This window comes from Haplochromis burtoni, unplaced genomic scaffold, assembly GCF_018398535.1.
Source record: "Haplochromis burtoni strain Fernald_Lab_line unplaced genomic scaffold, NCSU_Asbu1 Contig_6, whole genome shotgun sequence".
Lineage (NCBI taxonomy): Eukaryota > Metazoa > Chordata > Actinopteri > Cichliformes > Cichlidae > Haplochromis > Haplochromis burtoni.
In genome coordinates, this window is record NW_024582367.1 from 3521060 (window position 1) to 3544381 (window position 23322).

Below are 23322 nucleotides of genomic sequence, written 5' to 3' on the forward strand. Positions count from 1 at the left end.
CGACCTTATTCATTTAAAAGCGTTATTACAGTACATTTGGATTAGTCTATGTTGTTACTCCTTTTAAGGTTATCAACCTCACTTCTCCTCAACGCTGCTGATGCTGCCTTCATGGCATGCGAAAACCCTGTAATTTACAAAACATATTTGGACAAGCTAAAGAGGCCGCTGAATGGTGCGCAATGGTTTCGTTTGTTTTTGTTGTTAATTCCTTTTAAATTACTAAAAATATCATATAGAATCACATTTGACGACCATCTCGTATTAATTACTTAAACACCAGAAGTAAGATTGCTATGTCCGACGACCCATAAAGGCAACATGAGGTCTCCGTGCTGCACAGTTGACTCCTCCTCGCCTTGGGGTCATATTAACTGAAATGCCTGCGAGAAAGCGGGAGGACGGTTCGAGTACCAGCTGCCCATTACAGGTCCTTTACTCCTGAACTTTTGGACTAGTAAACTTGTTTTTGTTTTTTCTGCAATCATGAATCCGCCCTGTGGGAGATGCAATAAACCAGTTTACCCAACAGAAAAAATAAACTGCCTTGATAAGGTAAGGTGAAACAAGTTTAAGCCCATCCACTGACCTTAATGTGATTTACTCTAATGTATGCAAAGATTTATCAGGTGAGTTTCAAGACTAACTTATACTTTCAATTTTATTATAGATATTTTAAATTTAAAATAGTTTTGTCCACTTGCAAAAGTTCTTTTTTATTCTACAGTTTTAAAAATATTTTTATGCAGTCATATCTCATGTGATGCTTTAACTGGGTGCATATTTTGTACAGTCACAACCAAGCCAAAAAAACCATGCAAAATGGAAGTCTAGATAATACACATAGAAATCAACTAGAAATCTCCAAATGTTAAAAAATTTATATCTTACATAATCAATAATAATCTATGTGTCTGTGGTTTCTCAAATAGATGTACTCTGATCATTTTAGTGGAATCAGATGAATATTATTTATAATCAAGATGATCTAATCAATTTAAGGACTTAATCAAAGCAAAGTGACCTGAGTTACAGAGATGTTATCAATTCCTGATTTCTTTTGGGAAAAATGGCTTCCTGCAGGACTTTTATTTAATAATGCAAAAAATATATTTATGGGAAAGTTTATATGCATAGTGCATAGGTTTAAAAATGCACCTAATTTCACAGCATTATTTCTCACAGTCATTTTCCATTTGAACCATTTCTTATTGGAAATCTTTTAGTGAAGCGATGGGAGAAATAGAATCAGATTAGTAGGACAGCTGTGGCCTTATGTAGAGGAGTCAAGGGATTTCCCCGCTCAGAGAGAGAAAGAGAGAGAAAAAAGTTTTCTTTTTTCAAATGAAAAACCATTTAATTCAATCAGCCAGTAAGAGTGAACAAGATTTCCACAGTGTTCTGTCAAAAAAGGTTAATACAGATCTAAATTTGTGTCGATGGAAATGCATTTTCTTCTAAGTCTAATACTTCAGACTTTATTTCTTCTCTTTTTTCCTAGTATTGGCACAAAGGTTGTTTCAGCTGTGAGGTCTGCAAGATGGCCTTGAGCATGACGAACTACAAAGGCTTTGAGAAGAAACCTTACTGCACTATGTGAGTGTTCACAGCATGCACCACCATGATGACTAAAACAAACACTTAAAATAGCTGGATAGCATCTGACTCTTTGTTAAGAGCTTGCAGTATATTTGAAAGAAACAAAACCGTATCTAAAATATAAAAGATGTGGTTACCTTTCCTCTGAAGCCTCAGCATTAGCATTTCAGACGTAGACGTGGTGGTTTTTTTGTTTGTTTGCTTGCTTTTTTTTGAGCCAGCCTTATTTGGATGAAAGAGTCAAGTGCTAAGTTATGAGGAAACGCTAGCAAGCTTGTTCAGAAAGCTGCATCCTTACACTGTAGAGGTGATCCACACAGACACTGTGTGTGCTAACTAGTGCCAAGTAACTGACTAATAAATTATAGAATTTCATTCACTGAATTTGAAGCACAGATTTCTTGGACAGGCTGTGCTTTGCAGCATGCCATATTATAAGTCAGATATTATGAGTTTGCATTAACACACGAGGTCCAGAAGTACAGTTCAGTAATGCCGATTACTGGAGGTGAGGCCTACAGTATCAGCTATGGGCTAGGTGTTGGCACACCTGTCAGTCAAAGGGCTCAACTACTTTAGGCCTCAACAAAATCCAAATGAGTGATTTCTTGGGGAAAAAAATCCACTGTCATAAAAGGCGAATATTGTAAGTTTATTGCTGAATTTGGACATTTTAACATGGGAGTCACTTTTGGAGCCAGCCTAAAATGGCCTTTAGAGACACTAGTTTTTGACGTTTCACTTTTTCAGCTCCTTTAGGTTACTGCTTGTTATTAAGTAACATTAGCATCAATCAAAATCAGTTCATTACGCAACTATAGCCACAAAATTATAATACGTAGCATTATAGGAATTATTTACTACGGCCTTTTTTTCTATTATCTGTGCAAGGTGATTGAACAAGTTTGGTTGTTTCATCATTAACAAATCTACCACATGAGCAGAAGTTAAATTCTGAAGCAGTTGAGCAGGAGAAGCTGCAGGCAGCATGTGGAAGTGATGGAAAAGAGAAGTGTGAGCAGACAGATTGAATCATGTGATTCCAGTCATTCCTAAAGATTGACGTGAGATTAGAAATTTGCTGTCCGACTGTTATTAAACAGCAACCCGGGTTCATCTATTGTGCTCTTTACATAATATTATAAGGCACAAATAATTTGCAGAATGAACAAATTAATCAGTTCATTCAATTCAGTTTGACAACAGTTTGCTTCTCCTGAAAATCAAATATAGCAAAAAACAAAGCAGCCAAGCATAAAGCCATTGAACATCCATAGGAAGAAGACATTCAGCAAAACCTGAACTAAAATGCATGGAAAAACTCTATCAGCCAATCATATTGTTGGGCTGGATTTCATAGAAGATTGCTGTTATGTTGTAGGACTTTGGTTAACACCAATCAATCTAATCATGGTCTTGCTGCTTAACTGGATAGATGGGTGGATGAATGCACAATGTGAATCTTCATTTATCTAATTTCTTCCCTTCTGTTTTGTTTTTTTCAGGCATTACCCCAAAACCTCCTTCACCATAGTGACCGACACCCCCGAGAATCTGCGTCTCAAACAACAGAGCATGCTTAATAGTCAGGTGAGACTTTAGCAGTTCAGGCCTATCTCTGCCATCATTTACATCTTGGTCTTGACCAGCAGAGAAAGGAGATACTGTTTGCAAGCTCACTGCAGCAACATCGCTTGGTGTTACATATCTGTCAGTCCTGATTGCCTCTTTTCCGTCATCACAGTGTTGAAGGTGGTGCGAGAAATAACAGTTCTGCTTTGGTGTCTTTGATAACCAGATATGCCAGGGAACTAAATGTTACACTGTAAAAGCTGGGCATTTTAACAGAAGTTGCTTTGGCTCATGTTTTATTAAAATTAGCCCTGAATTTTCCGCCATGGCCCTCACACTGTCACTGAGAGCAGTGATTCCAACTTTGGTGGCAGCAATTGTTTGGAGCTGTGCTGATGTCAGCTTTTTTGGCACCAGCATCAGTCTTTTTAAAGGTGGAAATAAGTGGAGGTTTTTCTAGGTTAAGCACTGGCAACAGCAACCCATTGGTGGAAAAGTTCTATATATATATATCTCCTTCACTCAGCTCGGTATCAGAGCAGGAGATCAGGACGCAGATCTTGGCTCTGCTCTCATGACAATTGGATTCCTTTGATTAAATCAAAGGTACCCTTTGATGAGTTACTTAAATAAGGACATGGTAGCTTCATTTTGAGACTCTACTTTTACAACATGAGCCAATCTGACATTCGTGAAGTTCAAATGCGTTTCATCAGGAACTCTTGTAAATGATCAGAGGTTTGAGAGCATTTTTAAAAATACTCTCAGATCCAGTCTCCTTTTAGCCTCTGATGTGGTACCGGCCTCCTTTTCCCTGCCATCCCTGTTCTTAAGCTCTAATCTAATCACACTGTTCATGCCAACATGTTCTAACCTGATCAAAGAGATAAGTCCTGCAAGTCACGCAAAATTAAAGAGATTCCTTCACAGATTAAACTTTAGGGATCATCTTGCCACTCAGCATTTTGAGGTGAAGCTTCTCTTCCCTTTTAAAAGGATGAAAAAAGTTAGGCAATCCACTCACGACTGCATTTCTGCAAGACCCGGGCAGACCTGTATTTGTTAGACAGAATATCGAAATTTGCAGAGAATAGTGAAATTTAGTTAACTGAACACGGCATAACCTTTTACCAGTTCACGTTTCCTGTTTATCAGGAAATGATTTCTATAGCAAAGTATTCATGCACACTTGCACATTTGTTTTGAAATTTTCAAGTGCTTTAAAAAAAAAAAGCATAAGCTGGTGAATGGTATTTTTTCAGTTCTTAAGAAAAGTGAGGGGTACTTGTCAAAGTCTGACTTGCATAGGCCCATATGCTCCAAAATCAGTGTCCTCCTTGGTCATACTAAAGTGTTTACTGCAGATGCACTAAGGTGCTATTCACAGAATCATTAACATGAGCTTGGTTGTTATTACAATAAATTAACAGCAATGTGGGTGTTTCACTTCTTAATTACCAAACTGTATGACTGGATTTTACATATAAATATGTAAAAGGAATATAGCTGAGGGGGCACAGTTAGCTTTTTGGATGGTCCTCGACCCCTACCCCCATTCATAATGTCAGCAGTTAAGCTAAACCAATTGCGTAGGTATGCAGAACGCTAATCTGCATTGCCAAGAAAAATCATCCAAGTGAAAAATGTGAATTTTGTGAATTATTTAATACATAAACTGTTTCTGAAAAGAGAGGACACAGTTTTAAATGTAACTTTTACAATGCAATAAACAATGCAAAGGTCTTATAATGGCTGAAAAAATCTTAAAGGTTGCAGTAACACAGCAGAAACCATTACACGTGTATTAAGGTACATGAAACCATTTGATATTTTTGTAGCTTCATTGATGTCATCTATAAATGCATCAAACAGTATTGACTTTCAGTGCTGCTATTCTGTTTCCTTTGTCATCGCCTTGCTATTTTCAAGTGTTTCTGTGTCAACATGTGGTAATAAATCAAAAACATTCATGGTAAATATTAGCACATCTGTTTGATGAGAGGCACTGTGACCTACATCTGCCCAGTTCACTGAGGTTTGTGAGCATTCACTTATGCACAGCTCTTTTAAGGTCCCCATCACAACTATTCACCTGGGCTGAAGTGTAACCTTGACTGGGTCATTCCCTTCTTTTGTAGATTTGCTGCTGTGCTTGCAATCATTGTCCTATTGCATGACCAAATGTTGACTAAGCTTTAGCTGTCAGCCACATGGTCTCACTTTTGACTCTAGAATGCTCTGGTATACAGAGTTCATGGTCGACTCAGTGACTGCCCAGGTCCTGTGGTTGCAAAACCTCATGATGTGTAAGGTATATGTGGTGCTTGTTTGGTTTGCTGTTCTTTATGGCTCCATTTCCACTTTGTTCTCCTCTGTCAAAAGCACGTTGTTACAAAAGTCTTGCAGTTCGTTCAGATGCAGCTTTGCAAACCTAAACCATAATGCCAAGTAGGGCTGAGTGATAAGAGGAAATGTACCTGTTGGGAGGGGAGATTGATGATGCAGTCGCAGCGTGTGGGAGAAAAAACTGAATTACGTGCAGACAGCTTAATATTGCCATAGCCATTTATACTGGATGGTTATGATAAAGCCATTTTAACCATCATAGTGGGAAAAATTTGCGATACATTAAGTTTATTTGGTATATCGTCTACTGCCATGTAGAGGCTTTCTCTAACCAACTCTACCAAACAAGCAAAAAAATGTTTCACCTTTTTTCTAATTTTGCTGTTATGAATTTTATTATTGAACATGTTTACTGAGGTGTGTAGGCTCTGATATATAACTCTTGTTTTCTTTTTTTGTTTCTCTGAGCACAGTCTAATTTGGGGAGAATTTGCTGGGAAATCCACCCCCGGGAAGTGCTGAAACTTTTTGACGATCAGTTAATTAAGTGTATTTGATTAGCAGCACTTGGCTGCAACTTACACTCTTAATTCATATGGACACAGTAAGGCTGTACTGAGTTTTTCTGCTTTTCTATTTTTTCAAAGGATTGAGTCCTATAAAAAATGTGACCGTCTTTTATTTTTTATTCCACTAGATTCCTTTTAAGCTGTCTCTTTGAACAGTTAGTCTCTAAATAAACAAGCACCTGATGAAACAGGACAAACACGCCAAGAGCGGCTGTATTTTTGGTTAGCAATTTAATCTGTCGTTTCATTTCAACACGGCTGTTATAACAGCATGATCAAATTTACACAACCACCCCTCCCGTTCTGCGCTTTACTCATCAAACCAGCCCAGTTCATTGTTTATAACCATAAAAGTCTCTGCAGTCAAGCTCTCTTACCGAGGAGGCATATTCCTCATAGCAACATCATGACTCACTTATGTTTGCATGTCTGCGTGAGTTCGCGGGGATCTCAGATTTACTTTCAAATAAACATGCAGGCATGGAATAAGTTTGCAAGTGTTTCCTTGAGGTTTTAAGCTTCAAAAACTCTCACCAAAAGGCCATTTAAAGCCCTGCATGAATCAGTTTTTGTATATTTTTGATTAAAATGCAGTAAAAGTGTTTAACATGATCATTTTAGCAAGTATAACCCTTTAGAATTGAGAATTTAAGCCAAAGCATTGCCCTAAGCTCCTTTGTCTAAGTTAAAAACATTAAAATGAACAATAAAGACTGATGAATGAAAATTTACAGGCGCTCTATAAGGAGGAGTTTGAAAAGAACAAGGGGAAAGGTTTCAGCGCCGTGGCTGACACTCCAGAGATGCAGAGAGTGAAGAAGACACAGGACCAGATCAGTAACGTATGCTCGGTCCACCTTAAAGACCACCAAGAATCGAATTCTCCGATAACATCTCCATTTATCCATTACCTCTCCAATTATAACAAATGATCTTCCTTCTTTTTTTCCCTCCTTCTTTAAAACATTATTGAAGGTTGTGATGCGGCTTTGCTATCTGCATGTCTGCATGTCTGCATGGGCTTCCATACCATCTTATTCTTTACATGTAAAAGTCTTTGTTAATCATCCTTTGTTGGCTTTGATTCAGTGCTGCATTCAGGTTGTGCTACATTTGAGATGAAATGAAAAATAATAATAATCCCAGGAAGTTAGGCAGGTGTGCCTTGCAAAATAATAAAAGCATAGATGAAAAGTTCTAAAGAGATACAGTGGGGCAAAAAAGTATTTAGTCAGCCACCGATTGTGCAAGTTCCCCCACTTAAAATGATGACAGAGGTCAGTAATTTGCACCAGAGGTACACTTCAACTGTGAGAGACAGAATGTGAAAACAAAAATCCATGAATCCACATGGTAGGATTTGTAAAGAATTTATTCGTAAATCAGGGTGGAAAATAAGTATTTGGTCACCTCAAACAAGGAAAATCTCTGGCTCTCACAGACCTGTAACGTCTTCTGTAAGAAGCTTTTCTGTCCCCCACTCGTTACCTGTATGAATGGCACCTGTTTGAACTCATCATCTGTATAAAAGACACCTGTCCACAGCCTCAAACAGTCAGACTCCAAACTCCGCCATGGCCAAGACCAAAGAGCTTTCGAAGGACACCAGGAAAAGTATTGTAGACCTGCACCAGACTGGGAAGAGTGAATCTACAATAGGCAAGCAGCTTGGTGTGAAAAAATCAACTGTGGGAGCAATCATCAGAAAATGGAAGACATACAAGACCACTGATAATCTCCCTCGATCTGGGGCTCCACGCAAGATCTCATCCCGTGGGGTCAAAATGATCATGAGAACGGTGAGCAAAGATCCCAGAACCACACGGGGGGACCTGGTGAATGACCTGCAGAGAGCTGGGACCAAAGTAACAAAGGTCACCATCAGTAACACACTACAACGGCAGGGAATCAAATCCCGCAGTGCCAGACGTGTTCCGCTGCTGAAGCCAGTGCATGTCCAGGCCCGTCTGAAGTTTGCCAGAGAGCACATGGATGATACAGCAGAGGATTGGGAGAATGTCATGTGGTCAGATGAAACCAAAGTAGAACTTTTTGGTATAAACTCAACTCGTCGTGTTTGGAGGAAGAAGAATACTGAGTTGCATCCCAAGAACACCATACCTACTGTGAAGCATGGGGGTGGAAACATCATGCTATGGGGCTGTTTTTCTGCCAAGGGGACAGGACGACTGATCCGTGTTAAGGACAGAATGAATGGGGCCATGTATCGTGAGATTTTGAGCCAAAACCTCCTTCCATCAGTGAGAACTTTGAAGATGAAACGAGGCTGGGTCTTCCAACATGACAATGATCCAAAACACACCGCCCGGGCAACAAAGGAGTGGCTCCGTAAGAAGCATTTGAAAGTCCTGGAGTGGCCTAGCCAGTCTCCAGACCTCAACCCCATAGAAAATCTGTGGCGGGAGTTGAAAGTCCGTGTTGCTCGGCGACAGCCCCAAAACATCACTGCTCTCGAGAAGATCTGCATGGAGGAATGGGCCAAAATACCAGCTACTGTGTGTGCAAACCTGGTAAAGACCTATAGTAAACGTTTGACCTCTGTTATTGCCAACAAAGGTTATGTTACAAAGTATTCAGTTGTATTTTTGTTATTGACCAAATACTTATTTTCCACCCTGATTTACGAATAAATTCTTTACCAATCCTACCATGTGGATTCATGGATTTTTTTTTCACATTCTGTCTCTCACAGTTGAAGTGTACCTCTGGTGCAAATTACTGACCTTTGTCATCATTTTAAGTGGGGGAACTTGCACAATCGGTGGCTGACTAAATACTTTTTTGCCCCACTGTATCTGCTTAGTTTACAAGCTTCACTAAAATGTAAGCATTTGCAAAATGTCTTAGATTTTCCACTTCAGGCTGCAAAGAAGCCATGAAAAGAACTATTTTCTTTTAGCGTGCATGGTAGACGGGCTGCAGGATTGGATTTTTTGTTGCTGTAATAACAGATCGTTGTAACAGTAAAACGATGCACAGTGTAACTGAATGCGGCTTCATTTTAAAACTCGACTTCCGTGGCTTTAGCTGATGTCAAAGATAAAACGATGCATGCATTCGATATGTAACAAAGCTGACTGTTTCCTTCCACTTGTGTCATTTAACTTGTTTAATGTTTAAAGAAATATTGGATCATTGATGGGAATGTGACCATTCACTTTCTTGGTCAGAGGCAGATAAAAAGATTGACAACACTCTCATGTCCGTATGCTAATAATGAACCACCAGCCAGTTGGCTTAGTTTAACCATTAGGCCTCTTAATATCAATAACATTACCCCCTAAGAGCTGCAGATTCGTTTTTCCACTGTTTTCACAGAGAAAGTGTTCACTAGTCAACCTTATACATGCTTGAAGAGGAATTTGGGGGACAGACCCAACAGTTAACGACTGTTAGCGGCTTCATATTAAAACCGTCCTCATAAAATCTAGTCAATAACAGCTCTAAGTCTGTAAGGCCAAAAGGAAAAATATAGACCTTTGCAGTTAAACCTTATAGCAATAAGGAAAGTCAGTACACACAGATGTTATTGTACCTGGGCTACAATGCAACCAAGATTGATGCAAAAGAAAGGAAGCACAGCATTGCTACATATTTTTTAGTCATAGTAATTTCAAGTGGTATCTCCATCTTTTCAAAAAAAAAAAAAAAAAAGGCATGCGGTTGGATTTTAATAACAGATACAGCTCAGTCCTGATACACAAAGAGAGTGGAGTTAATTTTTTTTTTGAATAATTTTTACCAAGAAAGCAGTTTTTTCTTTAAACTTCAAGTTATTCTTCTAAAATAACTCTGAAATTTGCAGGCCCTTTACAAGGAGGAGTTTGAGAAGAACAAGGGGAAAGGTTTCAGTGTGGTGGTCGATACTCCAGAGATGCAGAGAGTGAAGAAGACACAGGATCAGATCAGTAACGTAAGTGCAGTCATGTTGTCAGACTCCTTCAATATCTTCTAATAGAACTTTTGTATCTGCAGTTTGCTCTTCACTTGCAAAAATGAGGGAAAACTGCTGAATGTTTGGCCTTGACTGTCAAACATCTGGTATGCATCTCACTATGGCAACATTTTTCAGTTCCAGAAGGATGTCATAGACAGATGCAAGCAGAAAGTCTGCAGATGTTAAAAAAGGCATTTTAGCTTTCAAAGAAGAAAACGAGAAAGTCCAGATCAGGATTGTAGATTTGCTGATGGCTTCAGCATAGAAAGCAGAGAACATGTTGCTGCAAAGAGCAGCAAAAGATGTCAAGAGTACAACCCTGCAGAGACACACAGGCACATTTCAGGCATTTCTCTCCATCCACTGAGGAACAGCTGCCCTATATGGTCAAAGTCTCTCAGCTGTGGACACAAAGGGAACTGCTATCCACACACACATACACACAAACTTTCTCTTCCTCTCTCATGAGCGCACTAGTTGTAGAAAGGAATCATGGGTGATAAGCTGTGTGTCAAAGGGGCAATCTATTATTTTTCCACTGGTATTAGTATCAGTCTTTTTCTCATTTCTCCACCCTCACTTCCCACTTTAAAAACAATCCCTTTCCTCCAGTTTTATTCCCACAAATTCCTGTTTCTGTTTACTCCTCTCGAGGTTTCTTGAGGTCACAGGAGGCTGCTCCTTCTCTTCCTTAAGCAACATCCAGTTTCCTCTAAGTACTAGACCCAGAGTTGTTTTTATTCTTGGGGGACATACTGTATGTTGCACAAGCAACATACCAAACTAACAACAAAATAAGTTCAACACATATAAAGTTCAAGAATCTTTGAGTTGCTTTGTGTCACTGAATACCCCATCACCAGCAGCTTCTGTTGGAAAACGCTGAAAAAAGCAGTTTTTAAAAATAAGTTGCTTTCAGACAGTTAGACCAAAAAAGGCAAATACAATTTTCTGCATATAAAAGCTCAGCCAGTGATGTCACTAGGTCATTAGTGAAATTCTGTTTTAAAGCCTCAACTTGAATATTTTTGGCATAGCTATGTTGGTTTATTTTTTTTTAAATCAGCAGTGAGGGGTAGATCTCCATGACATATGACAGTGATCTGTCATCAGTATTAGTCTGAATGGCAACATAATTGACAGCGTAAACACATTGTTTTATTAAATAATATGTCAAATTAGCGATTGAGACTATAAACATATTAGACAAGTGTCACAACTTGGCTCATAAGGCCATGGCAAAAAGGTCGACACACCGCTTGCCAATATAAACATTATTTATTAAACCACATTAAACAACTGAAATAGAAACTATTGACATTTGCAAATCAATGGCCTCAGTGATGTAGGGTGTAGATGAGTGAGGACATGTAAGCAAGTGAATGTATGTGTGTGTGTGCAAAAACAAGTGCTATCCAGGGTGTGATGGTCACAAGGAGCAGGAGGGAAAAAGAGAGTGCCAGCTCTAGATTTATAGTCTGGGAACAGCTGGCACTGACTTATTTTAATATAATTTTTACCATGAAATCTGACAAACCCTCCTCTGCCCACAACATCAAAACAAATGAGAAAACCCAAAAAAGTTGATTCTGTTCATCTAAAACGTTTCTCCCACTGAAAACGCTACATCCAGATGAACAGCATCAACGTTTTTTGAGATTTCCTTAACTAGATGATTGAACGTGCATCAAGACAAATGTGAAAAGGTTGAAAACAAGAGTCAGGGGTCGTCACACGTCTTTACTAACCACAAAGATAAACTGAAGATAAACTGTACGACTGCATTTGCAACTTCCTTTTGCAACCAGTGGAGAGAAACATAATTATTGATAAGTGTAAGACACGCCAAAAGAAGCTTCTAGGACATGCTGTTAGTACAGGTAACTGCGCAGCAAGTTTGATAATGCCATTAAAAAAAGCTTCAAAACGCACAAACATGGCAAAGCGGTCCAGTTCAGAGGACCCTAACTATAACCCTAACCCTGTTATTGGAAGTGAAACCTTGAAGACAGCTTTTGGCTACAAGCACACCTGCACATCAAAGTGATTCCCTGTAATATCCAAATGAATGAATTAAAAATAATTTGCTGTTTATTTAATGAAGGAAAAAACAGTTCTCTGTATTGGGCTATAAACATGGTATTTAATGATATAAAGGTCAGCATTTTTAACATGGGGGCTTTTTGAGCCACTCTCAAGTGAAACTAATGTGACAGTGGTTGACCTTCAGAAAGGAGCAAGTGGGCTGCAACTACTGAAAATAGACAAATAAAAGCAGACACTAAATAGATGTGGGTCTTTCTCTCTCTGCGTCTGTGGCTGCAATATCCACTCGTCATCTCTCAGCACCTCCTAAAATGGTGAGCTGCTTCTCACAGTGGGAGGGTTTGCTGAGGCTGAACCGTCAAATGTGAAAGCTTAGCACCCCCGTGTGGATTTAACATGTGTGCATGTGTGTGCAGATAAAGTACCATGAAGAATTTGAGAAGAGCAAGATTCGAAGTGACGCGCCTCCTCCGGAAAATAGGCAAGGTGAGACAGATCCTTACACAGGGACTTTATAACAGTTTTCCCTTTAAATGTGTGTATGAACTGTGTGTGTGTTTAGACTACGAGGACCAGCCATCCAACCCAGTCAGTGACTTTGGTCAGTCTGCTGGACAAATGCGTACTGCTGCTGTAGCACCACACAGTGGAGGGGTAAGAACAATACATAAGCAAACGTATGCCCAAAAGTATGTGGACACATACATTACACCTGTGTGCATGCTCTCTTTTAAGATGGGCCTCATTCTGTGGGTACATCAATCATCTGGAGAGATTCCTCCAGAGGTTGAATCTGCAGGGATTCACTATGAATGTTGATTGATAAGGCCTGGCTTCCAGTTCAACCAAATCTATTTTATACCAGACTAGAAAACCAGGTTTTTATGGACGTGACTGTGTAGACTGGGTAATATGTTTACCAAAAAACCCACAAGAAGAAACACAAGCTGTTGCACAAAATTATATTTTCTATACACGTCATTTCAAGTGTGCTCCCACATTTTAATAGTAAAGAAAGGTGTCTACACACTTTGGCTCATACAGCATACCCTGTATTTGTGTGAAATGTTTTTCAAGCTTTTTTAATTTTCTCTTGTCTCCTGCAGCAATAACACAGATCCCGGATACTATCAATTCATAAAACACAGCTGTAGTTTTTAATCTTTCACCATAGGTGTGAATGCTCACAGTTTTAGACTTTAGATTTGATTAACTATAAACACAGCAAGCTCTAGTGAATTAATATTAAAACTTCTTGCCATGTATTACATTTGCTTTGTTTATTTTTCCTGTAGGGAAATTAAATTCAAATGTATCCTGGTAGACTGTGTGCTCTTTATGTTCTTATCTGCTATATCAGTGTGTCTGCATGTCTGACTGGTTCTGTTCATTCATCTCTTCTCTGTGTGTGTTTCCGCTCATTCAGAAGCGCTACCAGGCCATGTACAGCTACATGGCAGCTGAAGCGGATGAGCTTTCTCTGCAGGAAGGTGATCTGATCTTAGATGTGGAGCCGATAGATGAGGGATGGGTGTTCGGCTTTAACCAGCGCACTGGGCAGCGGGGCATGCTTCCTGCTAACTATGTACGACCTTTGTGAAACAAACAGTTCTGCCCAGCAGATATTAAGAGATCCACCTCCTGCCCTGTGGATCTGCTGCCCGCACCTGCAATCAGGCTTTAAAATCACCTTTTTTGCAAATGAAATATTGCATTTGAAAAGCATCCCTGCCTGGTTCTGCTTTGCATTTTTTCCATAAATGTAATTTTCAAATCGTATGATGGGGCTCTGCTTATGGTTTCTTTGACTTCCATGAAGAATAAATATTGATAATAAAGCTTATGTTTGTAAGGTCAAAGAAGAAAGGAGGAAAGGAAACAAATTCACAATAAAACCCATTCATCTTCAGATTTACTAATTATTTATATTTTTGAAGGGTAACATTTACTAGCACAGAACCCACTCTTAGAGTAGAATGTTATCCGGTGTATTTTTAAAGCTACAATTACTTATATTTTTACAATTGCTTATGCTTTTATTTTGCAACATTTTCCACTCTTAAAGTGATAAAAAAAAAAAAAGCTACACTAATATGTTACATCAATACCTTTTATTACTATTTCACAGACAATTTTTAAACGTTAAACAGACAGCACAACATGAAACCACAAAACGGAATGATTTTACCCAAAATTAAAAAGGCTTCATTTACAAATTAAGTTAAAAAGTATCTTATCTAGCACCATTTTTCAAAGTATAAATACATATTCCCAACTTATAAATGAAGACATTTCAGTGAAGACTTGCTCAGAATCTTGGTGTCTAGTCTAAACATAGTCCTCTCTAAGTTTTAAGAACTGGCAGAAAAAAAGCTCATTCTCTTCTCAAGTGTCCTCTGTAGCTTCGATGGCAGCCAGCTGAGCTGCAACCTGAGCAGCTCTGAGTTTTGTCCAATGACATCCTCACATAACCTGAAGAAGAGCAGAACACAGGAAAATACCTCAGCGTGCAGTTTTATTTATTCAAGGGAACCATTATGTTTTCTGTCACCTACACTCTCACCAACCACTTTATTAGGTAGACCTTGCTAGTACCAGCTTGGGGCCCTCTTTTGCCTTGAAAACTGCCTTAATTATTTATGATACAGACAAAGTGCTGAAAGCATCTCTATTCCTGCTGCTCACGGGATGTTTTGTATTTTTCAGAGAATGCTCTCTAAAAACTACAGATGGTTGTCCAGGAAAATCCTAGAAGATCAGCAGTTTCTAAAATACTCAGCTCGGTTTGAAGTTTAGCAGGTTGTCTTGGTCATGAGCTGAGTTTCTGTCATGTAACCAGACGATTAGATATTTGTGTTAATAAGCCGTTAAACATGTGTACCTAATAAAGTGACCTGTGTTCGTCTAATACCAAGATAAAGCTTATTAATCTAACGCCTTGCTGCATGTGAGGCAGCACAACTACAAGGAGTTGCACAGCTGTGTTTGCAGACTTTATTAAAACTGATTAATTCTGTGTAAATGGAGGTTGTGAATGGAGGTTTCAGTGATGACAAGAAATACATGTGTTAAAGTATGAAATGATTAACACAACAGAAAGTATGAAACCCATGCTGCATCTTTGTTAAATGAATCCTAAAATTTTAGTTAGTCATACCTGGAGAGGGAGTAAGGCTGAGTCTGAAAGATGAGTACGTCTCTGCAGTGATGTGGTGATGGAAGCCTCAAAATAACCATCTGATGACAGGATTCAAAATAATCCCATGAGGATGGATGATACATGCAAGAATCATTATACCTTTTTTCCCTACTTGAACGTTTTTGGGCACAAAAATTGAATCGGTTTATGGTTGCCACACTTAGTGAACACTCTGTATGTCCTACTGTACGGTCATATCAACGTTTGCACGGACTTCTTGCAGATAATAAATCATAAAGACTTTCTTCAAATCCCTGACGTTTTCTAAAGTACTGCTACATTTAACATTAAGAATGAAATGTCAAAATGCTTTTTTTCCATCTTTAAAGCTCATGATTTCTCTCCCAACATCAGCACCAGTGATCCCAGTCATCTTATTTGAGTTAGTTTTCTGTTTGTGAATGAAGCATAATGCTAAACGTTCTACATCTGAGTCTGAGATGTGGCTTTTAGGGTTGTTGTTGTTGTTTTTTGCAGTTTCTTTGAGCATTACATGATCTGAACTTGAGGGAAACACATTGGGAGACATCGTCAGCTTCCCTCTCGTAAATAAACTTTCTGACTGTAGAATGATGGACTTCAACTATAATGGAAATGACCCAATAACCCTTCCCAGATCAATTGGCAGCAATAACGGCTTCTCTGAGATCATTGCTGGTGTCTCTCCTCCTTCACACTGTGCTAACACATAGCTGGAGGCTCCAGACCAGCAAACTGCCAAAATGTATGTTTTTATAGAGCTCTCCACACTTGCTGATGATCTGATAAACAGATAATAAACTTCACTTTGGCTTAGTATTTGTTAAATAAATAATGGCAATTTGTAAAGTGCCATGTTGTTGTGGTTCATCTGAGGCCCATTTACCTCATTTTAAGACCCGTTAAGGAACAAATTACTGTTTCTGTTGCCTTGATATGTAAAGCCTTAGAACTGAAAGAGGTTATTTTTCACATGACTCTGCAACACATTGCAGATGCATTTAATACTTTGAGCCCTTAAACTACTTATGCTTCATTTATGTAACACTCCTGGTTAAAGACGACGCTGTAATTGGTTGACTCAACAAGTTACCTTAAGAGTAATGGGGTTTAAAAGTATTTAAGGAAAGTTGCTGTTTAATGCAGCAGCCTTTTGATAATGTCTGCAACGGGAAAGGATTATACCACAATGGATTTATTCAGTAAGACCTTACAGTGTAACAAAACAATATGACCGATGTTAATCACATACCGAATCCATGACGATGCGGAGGTTCCTGCTTCCCCCAAACACCACAACGTCACTATCCCTCCCCAGGCACGCCGTATGGAAAACTCTGACAAGTAAATAAAGGTTTACTGCAGCAAGGCTTAAATGTTGTGCATTTTGAAGTGTTCTGGGGAATAAATAACAAGATTTTATGGATAAAATAGACATTTCTGTGAGAACAAATTATGATAAAGCTATGAAGCTGAAACACTTAATTTTAACATTTACAGAATGATTTTAATTACCTGGGCTTGTCTTTGTGGGGGTTTATCATCTTGGTCCACTCTCTTGTTTGTGTGTTAAACTGCCAGGCGTCATCTAAAAGAAAGAGGCTCATGATAAAATAACGAAGCTTCACTTTCACAAACCGTTCACTTCCTTGAACCAAAAGAATGATTATATGCAATCAGAATGGTTATCTGTTTTATAAATGGCATCAGGAAAAACAAGTGGGGATTTGCTTAAATATTTGGGGTTTTTTTGGAAATCGTACCACAAAGAACCACTTCATTTTCTGCCTCTTTATAATTACTTTCATTCTTGTAGTATTTTGTCTCATCCCATAACAGATCAGTGCTTATTCTAGGTTCTTAGGCTTACTTAAAGTATCTCCATTTGTGCCAAAACCTCCGTACATGAACAGCGTGTGATCTGACGTGGGCGTCATGGTATGCCAAGAGCGACCAAGAGGTGCAAAAGCTGAGGAGATGTCACTGTTCAAAAAAGATAAATAAAAATAAATAAATACAGAGCAGTGGTCAGTAAGCCACTAAGGACAAATCCTGTTAGGTCATTGCTTTTGTATGTGTGCAAGAGTGAAAGAAAATTTACAGTTTGGTCCAGGTCCAGGTGTCCAGGTCTAAGCAGAACATGTCCAACTCTGCTGCTTCCTGCAAATGTAAACTCAGATGTTAGGCATTGCTCTTGCCTGAGGCACTACACTTGGCTGTAAATGACTGCAGCACTCAGCATTAAAAGAAAAATATGAAGTACAACAACTTTATAAATTTGTGCACATCTGGACTGGTTATTTTGCAGCTGCTTTTTTTAGACTGTATGTAAAAGAGGGCCCGACATAATCTCCCCCTGATGGCCATTTAAGGAAAGTTCAAAGCACTTCCATATTTGCTGCACTTTTCAGACCTGGAAGCTATGTCCATCTTTTATGTACAGTCTGGAAATCCTGTTTGACTACTTACTGGCTCTTCCACCAGTCTGTCAAAACAACAACACATTTTTATTTTGAGGAGAAGGAGGACAAAGTTACAGGAAGTTACAGTCTGCCAAGTAGGGCAGGCGGTGAGTTAGTAATATGCTCTTGTTTTCACAAAAATCTACAACCCCTCAGCCTCCTAGTAGACACACCTATGGTATCAATTTCAAAATCACCCCGTTCTCAAGCTATTGCATTCACAAACTTAGGTGTCCACGCCACCCGATCAGTGGCGTGACAACAACACCCCATCACCCTTTTGCAGGTGAGGGGTAAAAAACAGATAATTTCAGGTTCAACTCCACACAATCTTGTGAATGCTGCAGTGTCGATCCTCAATATTAAAGTCGAATTAAAAGGAAGATGATGCAACAAAATTGGAATATGTCTGTGAAGGTTATCAGTCATCCAGGTCATCGTAGTTAAAGGAGCTTGCAAAGAAAAACGTCTGGACTTCTTGGAGTTACTTGAAGACGTTTCACCTCTCATCTGAGAAGCTTCTTCAGTTCTAAGGTCAAATGGTGGAGAGTCCCAGATATAAACCTAGTGGGAGTAACCCCCCACAGAGGGACAAAAGGACCCCCTGATGATCCTCTAATCGCCTGAGCCAAGGTGTGAAACTGGGTGTGGGTCCCAATCAGCCAGAGTTTCGGGTGAGCTCATTGTGAAACCTGGCCCCACCTTATCATGCGAATTCCTGAGGTCAGATGGCCCAGGATGTGAGTGGGCGTTAAGGCGTCTGGGGAGGGATCTCAAAACTGGATTATAGATGGCAGACAGTTGGTGTCATAAAACACCGCCTCTGTTCAAAGATGGTCGCTCACAGTGGACATAGATGGCTTCTTTCACTCCTCTTTCAAACCATCTGTCCTCTCTGTCCAAAATGTGAACAACAAAATCGGAAGCTTCACACAAAGATAAAGGCATACATTTAATATGCCTTTAAGGCCACCAGTTATGCTGGTCTCAATGCCTACTTTGCTCTCTCATCTTTCTTACAGGACTAGTTACATGCAAAGTTATTTTTTTCTTCTTTGTCTACACCATTCTGGGCAAGAAAGGTGTTATCAGCCTTTTAGAGCGCCTTGAGGTTTATGTTCATTGTGTGATCCCATGGGTGCTTACGTTACACTTTCACTCACACCTGTGGTGAGTGAAAATATATTTGCCTCTTTGTGTCTCCATATAGAGAAGCTGCAAGCTGATATGAGTTGGTGTATTTTTTCAGTGCGTGTAGAGCTCAGAAATATAGGCGTTTTATTACGACCTTTAGCATTTGAACATGGACTTTGTCATATTTTTTACTGTATGACAGTCGAGTCAGTCTGAGGTCAGAACAGAATTTCTATGGAGCAAACTAATAATATTGGCATGCTGGGAGAGTACTGGAGGTGTGGAAGGAGATAAACCTAAAAGGGGCAGCTGGGAAACTTAACGTGATTTATAAATTCTGGAACTTTTTGGCATTTAAAATCATATTTTTGGAGAAATAACGTTTTAAGAGAGTGACTGTTAATCTGCCATACACTACATGGCCCACAGAATATATATTATTGTTGAGCATCTCAATATAAAGCTATGTCCATTAATCTGCTGTATTTCTGCTCCACTTTTCTGAGATTTTCCCACCAGACTGTAGCTGCATTTGTAAGGTGGAACACTGTTTTTAGGTGATAAGCATTGACTTCCACCTCATCCCAGAGAGGGTGGATGGGATTGAAGTCGTGACTCTGTGCAGGTCAGTCAAATTCTTTCACACCAAAAAAGAAAACCATTTTTATAAAGGATCTGGCTTTGTGCATGAGAGCGGCTTCACGTCACAACAGGAAAGGGATGTTGAAACAGGAAAGGGCCTTCCCCAAACTGTTACCACAAAGTTGGAGGAAGAGTATTGTCTAAAATAGTTGCAGTATACTTCAGCATTAAAGTTTCCCTTTGAGGACGACAAAAATGCAGATCAACCGATACAAAATAGGTTGCGTGCAAGTGTGTCTGCATATTTTTGGCTGTTTATGGTGTCGTTAAGCAGCTCAGAAAAGTGAACTCACCACACCACCACTGATGTAACCTTTGTTCCCCAGCAAGGCACTGGCATGGCAGCCTCTGGGGGATGGAGCAGAACCCTGAACAAAAGAAAACACACCATTTTATTATAAAAATCAGCAAAACACAAATTATAGTTTTGTGACATCATCCTTCTCCTTTTTTTCAATTTTTTTTATTTATTATAGGCCCACCCAGAGCATCATCCTTGCTGGTCTGATAAGCTTAACAAGAACTGATGAGGCTGGTGATCTTTCCCCACAACCATCAAACCCATTCCCCACAAAATGGTCCTCAGATGATGAAGCTTAGACCCGCAGCTTTTCCTGTAGCACCACCAGCATTTCAATACAGTGACTTTACCACTGCACCCATCTCTTCGCTTTCAGTTAGACCCTAATTTTTCTACATACATGAAAAACCTATTATATACCCACCATGCTGTCATATGGTATTCTATTATATGAGCATTGTAAACACAATTTAGGATGTAGCTAAAACCTTAATTCCTTCTAATGGCCAGCAGGGGGAGACTCCTCTAGTTGCAAAAAGGTGTCTAATTGTGTACAAGTCTGTGGAAAAACAGCCCTCAGCTCCCTTAATTATGATCTCAGTAAACACTTTATTTGTGAGTGTATTATCTCAGTTGCTATTTTAATGATTTATTAATTATTTCAAGGTATTAATTTAGTAAATTACAGAATTGTTTAAAAGTGTGGAATTTTTCAGCTGGGATCAACTTCTGCTCCAGTCATTTGGTTAAAGATAATAAAATATACCATTTTAGTGTGTAATGCTTCAAGGTCATAGGTCAAAGGTCAGACATCAGCGTGTTGTTAGAAAGCAGGCTGATGTCAGCACGTTGTAATAAAAAAAAAAAAATCATAAAACATCAAAGTTTTAGTGTAGCTTCTGGTACAGCTGTGTCTGAATACAGCCTCTGAGAACTGCTAGCATGGTTATAGCCTAATAGTTCAAAAGTAAGACCATCTTATTGTTTTACTCACTTGAGTCTCTGGCATGCTCCACGTAGCTGTGAGTGTGTCAAACACATTCACCTCACTGTTCCATCCCTTGCACAGAGTTACTTCGTTTACAGCTCTTGACTAAAAAGAAAAGCATATAGATCATCATTAGTAAAACAACGATTAACCAATAAATTGGCAACCAAAGTTCTATATCAGAGTAATATCTACCCAGGACATCTCTTCTAAAGTGAAGTTTGATGACGATGTGTTTCGTAACTCCCTCAAGGTCTTGCATCCATATCCACCAAAGTAGATCAATCTGCACAGAGACAATAGGAGAGAATACTGCTCTTTTAACTTTCATTTACAAATGAAATTACTGAAACCTGGAAGAATTTGTGGAAAAAAAAACAAAAAAAACAAAAAACACAAACACACACACACACACACACACACACACACACACACACACACACACACACAAACAAAAAAAACATACTTCAATTAAACAAAGCAATGAGGTGAAGGTGCAACATAAACCACTGCTATTTGTATTTGTAAAACTGGGGCTGCTATTCATTGACAGCTTGTGTATTGTAGTAACTGACCTGCCTCTGTGTACCCAGCAGGAGTGTTTGTTACGAGGTGAGGGGGTCGTTCCCTTCGTGTCAGTCACTCTCTTCCATGAGCAGCACGGCTCAGAGAGGTCAACGCTGAACATCTACAAACACCGTTCAATTTATTAGACAAAATAAGAAAAATACACTCGCTGGCTACTTTGGTAGGTACACCTGATCAGTTGCTCCTTAATGCAAATATCAAAATTAGCCAATCATATGGTCAAATGCATTTAGGCATGTTAGACATGGCCAAGATCAAACTGTGGATCAGAATGAGGAGGAAAGGTGATTTAAGACTTTTAATGTGGCATGATTGTGGTGGCAGATGGGTTGATCCGAGTACTTCACAAATTGCTGATCTACTGATTTTTTCCGCACAACCATGACTAAGGTTTAGAGAGAATGGTCAGAAAAAAGAGAAAATATCAAGCGAGTGTCAGTTCTCTGGGGGAAAAATGCCTTGTTGATGTCACACATCAGAGGAGAAACCAAACTGGTAGGAGCAAATTTGCCATAAACAGCATGAAAGCAAGGATCCATGCTACCTTGTATCCATGGTTCAGGTGGTAATGGGGATATTTTTTCAGCACACGGTCTAGCCATCTAGCCAATTTTTAATTCAAACCTTTTTTTAAAGGAGCTCCTGGCTGCTTGTGTTTGTATTTTATTGTCAAAAATGAACCACAAATTCTTGACTCTTAATTTTGCATATTATATGGATGGTAAACCCACACTGCTTATGCACCTTTTCATTTTAAAAGCCATTCTTTGTGAACTTCTAGTCTGCCTCTACAGAGAGCTTTCACACGCTTCAAATAGCTATCAGAACAGATGATCGAGCTGGATAATCTCCAGTTTCTACAGAGTCTGGTATGAGCCTGACAAAACAGCATTTGTGAACTGTACACACACACACACACACACACACACACACACACACGCGGTGCTTGGAATAATACACAAGACAAACTGCATTTGGAGACTGTCTTCATACCCTGAATCAAAACATGAAATAGATGAATCTCCTTTATGCCTCTCTAAACACTGATGTGCAGACAAGCCCCTGCGACTATCTTTATGCACGTCCGATCACATTGTCCAATCTTCCATATCAGTGATAGCCACCAGAAAGCATAAAGAACAGGTCAGGCTCTGAGTGACTTCTAATTAAACATTATCACAACAATGACGTCACACAGCTGAGCCCGTTTTCAAAAGAGACAAATATTTGATGACCTCTGAAAAAGTCAAACAACTTTTACAGCTTTCTTTTAAAAAAAAAAAAAAAAAGCTCAGAAGACTTACTCAAATAGTACATCTGAAACATGATGAACAATATTACACTTTAAAAAAAATACATAACTTCAAATGTGTTGCTCCTGGGGAAGGAGGCATGCATACCGCTGCACATACATGTAAAGTGTCAAGTAGTTATGCAAGGAATTTTGTTTTGTCTGTTGTTTTTTAGAAACCCCTAGAAAGAGAGCCTTATCTGCTTTCTTACTATCATGCATCTTAGTAATATTGTGCTGAAACTGACTTTAAAAAAAAACAACAAAAAAAAACATGTTTGCTTTTTTGCAAGTTACCAAAAAATGTAAAGTCTGATATCAAAAGTTGACGGGCGGGTAGCAGGGTGTAGTTTTCCAAATCTATTCAACTATCCTTCAAACAGTTCTGCTGAAGTATGTACTCCCACTGTGAGCAAGTCTAGCAAAGTTCAGAATGATAACTTGATCTTCACAAGAACAAAAGTGGCAAGATGCTGATGCCTCTCAGGTCTAACATGTACACCAGCTCAAGTCACTAGCTAACTTTTTGACTTTGTGTATGCTAATATTTGCTCATTATATCAAAGACAAAGAACAGCCAGTGTATAAATGCAATTTTCCAATGTGAATGAGACATTTTAATTCTGAGATAGATAGAGATATATATAT

At 39.0% G+C, this 23322-nt stretch overlaps 2 protein-coding genes across 8 annotated transcripts in view; one reads left to right on the forward strand and one right to left on the reverse strand.

The window, feature by feature from the left end:
• The first annotated feature begins 360 nt into the window (after window positions 1-360).
• Window positions 361-13869, forward strand: LOC102291580 (LIM and SH3 domain protein 1). Of its 5 annotated transcripts, none has more exons than XM_005913615.3 (8): window positions 361-555; window positions 1502-1596; window positions 3105-3189; window positions 6821-6928; window positions 9913-10020; window positions 12507-12576; window positions 12653-12744; window positions 13517-13869. In XM_005913615.3, exons 1-8 carry the CDS (start codon window positions 487-489, stop codon window positions 13688-13690), a joined length of 801 nt encoding a protein of 266 aa, XP_005913677.1. In that variant the 5' UTR covers window positions 361-486; the 3' UTR covers window positions 13691-13869. The 5 variants fall into 5 exon arrangements, with proteins under 5 accessions (XP_005913677.1, XP_005913679.1, XP_005913678.1 ...); XM_014335520.1 differs by lacking the exon at window positions 361-555 and adding an exon at window positions 594-629; XM_005913617.3 differs by lacking the exon at window positions 9913-10020.
• A 317-nt stretch (window positions 13870-14186) lies between these two features.
• The window catches only part of LOC102292291 (kelch domain-containing protein 1), a 12307-nt gene continuing 3171 nt past the window's right edge, over window positions 14187-23322 (reverse strand). For 2 of the 3 annotated variants that reach the window (XM_042223876.1, XM_042223888.1), the window contains exons 4-13: window positions 21371-21483; window positions 20991-21081; window positions 20802-20900; window positions 19800-19874; window positions 17370-17428; window positions 17139-17251; window positions 16784-16856; window positions 16521-16665; window positions 15248-15327; window positions 14187-14562 (exon numbers count right to left, since the gene is read on the reverse strand). In XM_042223876.1, the coding sequence (XP_042079810.1) occupies window positions 14442-14562; window positions 15248-15327; window positions 16521-16665; window positions 16784-16856; window positions 17139-17251; window positions 17370-17428; window positions 19800-19874; window positions 20802-20900; window positions 20991-21081; window positions 21371-21483 (969 nt within the window). In that variant the 3' untranslated portion in view covers window positions 14187-14441. The remainder of the gene's footprint in view (window positions 14563-15247; window positions 15328-16520; window positions 16666-16783; window positions 16857-17138; window positions 17252-17369; window positions 17429-19799; window positions 19875-20801; window positions 20901-20990; window positions 21082-21370; window positions 21484-23322) is intronic. The other variant, XM_005913618.3, reaches the window with a different exon arrangement.

Bases quoted from the DNA above. Each gene is read 5' to 3' on its own strand.
- LOC102291580 (XM_005913615.3), top strand. From the start codon at position 487: ATGAATCCGCCCTGTGGGAGATGCAATAAACCAGTTTACCCAACAGAA. The intron at 6,929-9,912 runs GTATGCTCGGTC...TGAAATTTGCAG, and splicing joins CACAGGACCAGATCAGTAAC to GCCCTTTACAAGGAGGAGTT. The intron at 12,745-13,516 runs GTAAGAACAATA...CCGCTCATTCAG, and splicing joins TAGCACCACACAGTGGAGGG to AAGCGCTACCAGGCCATGTA.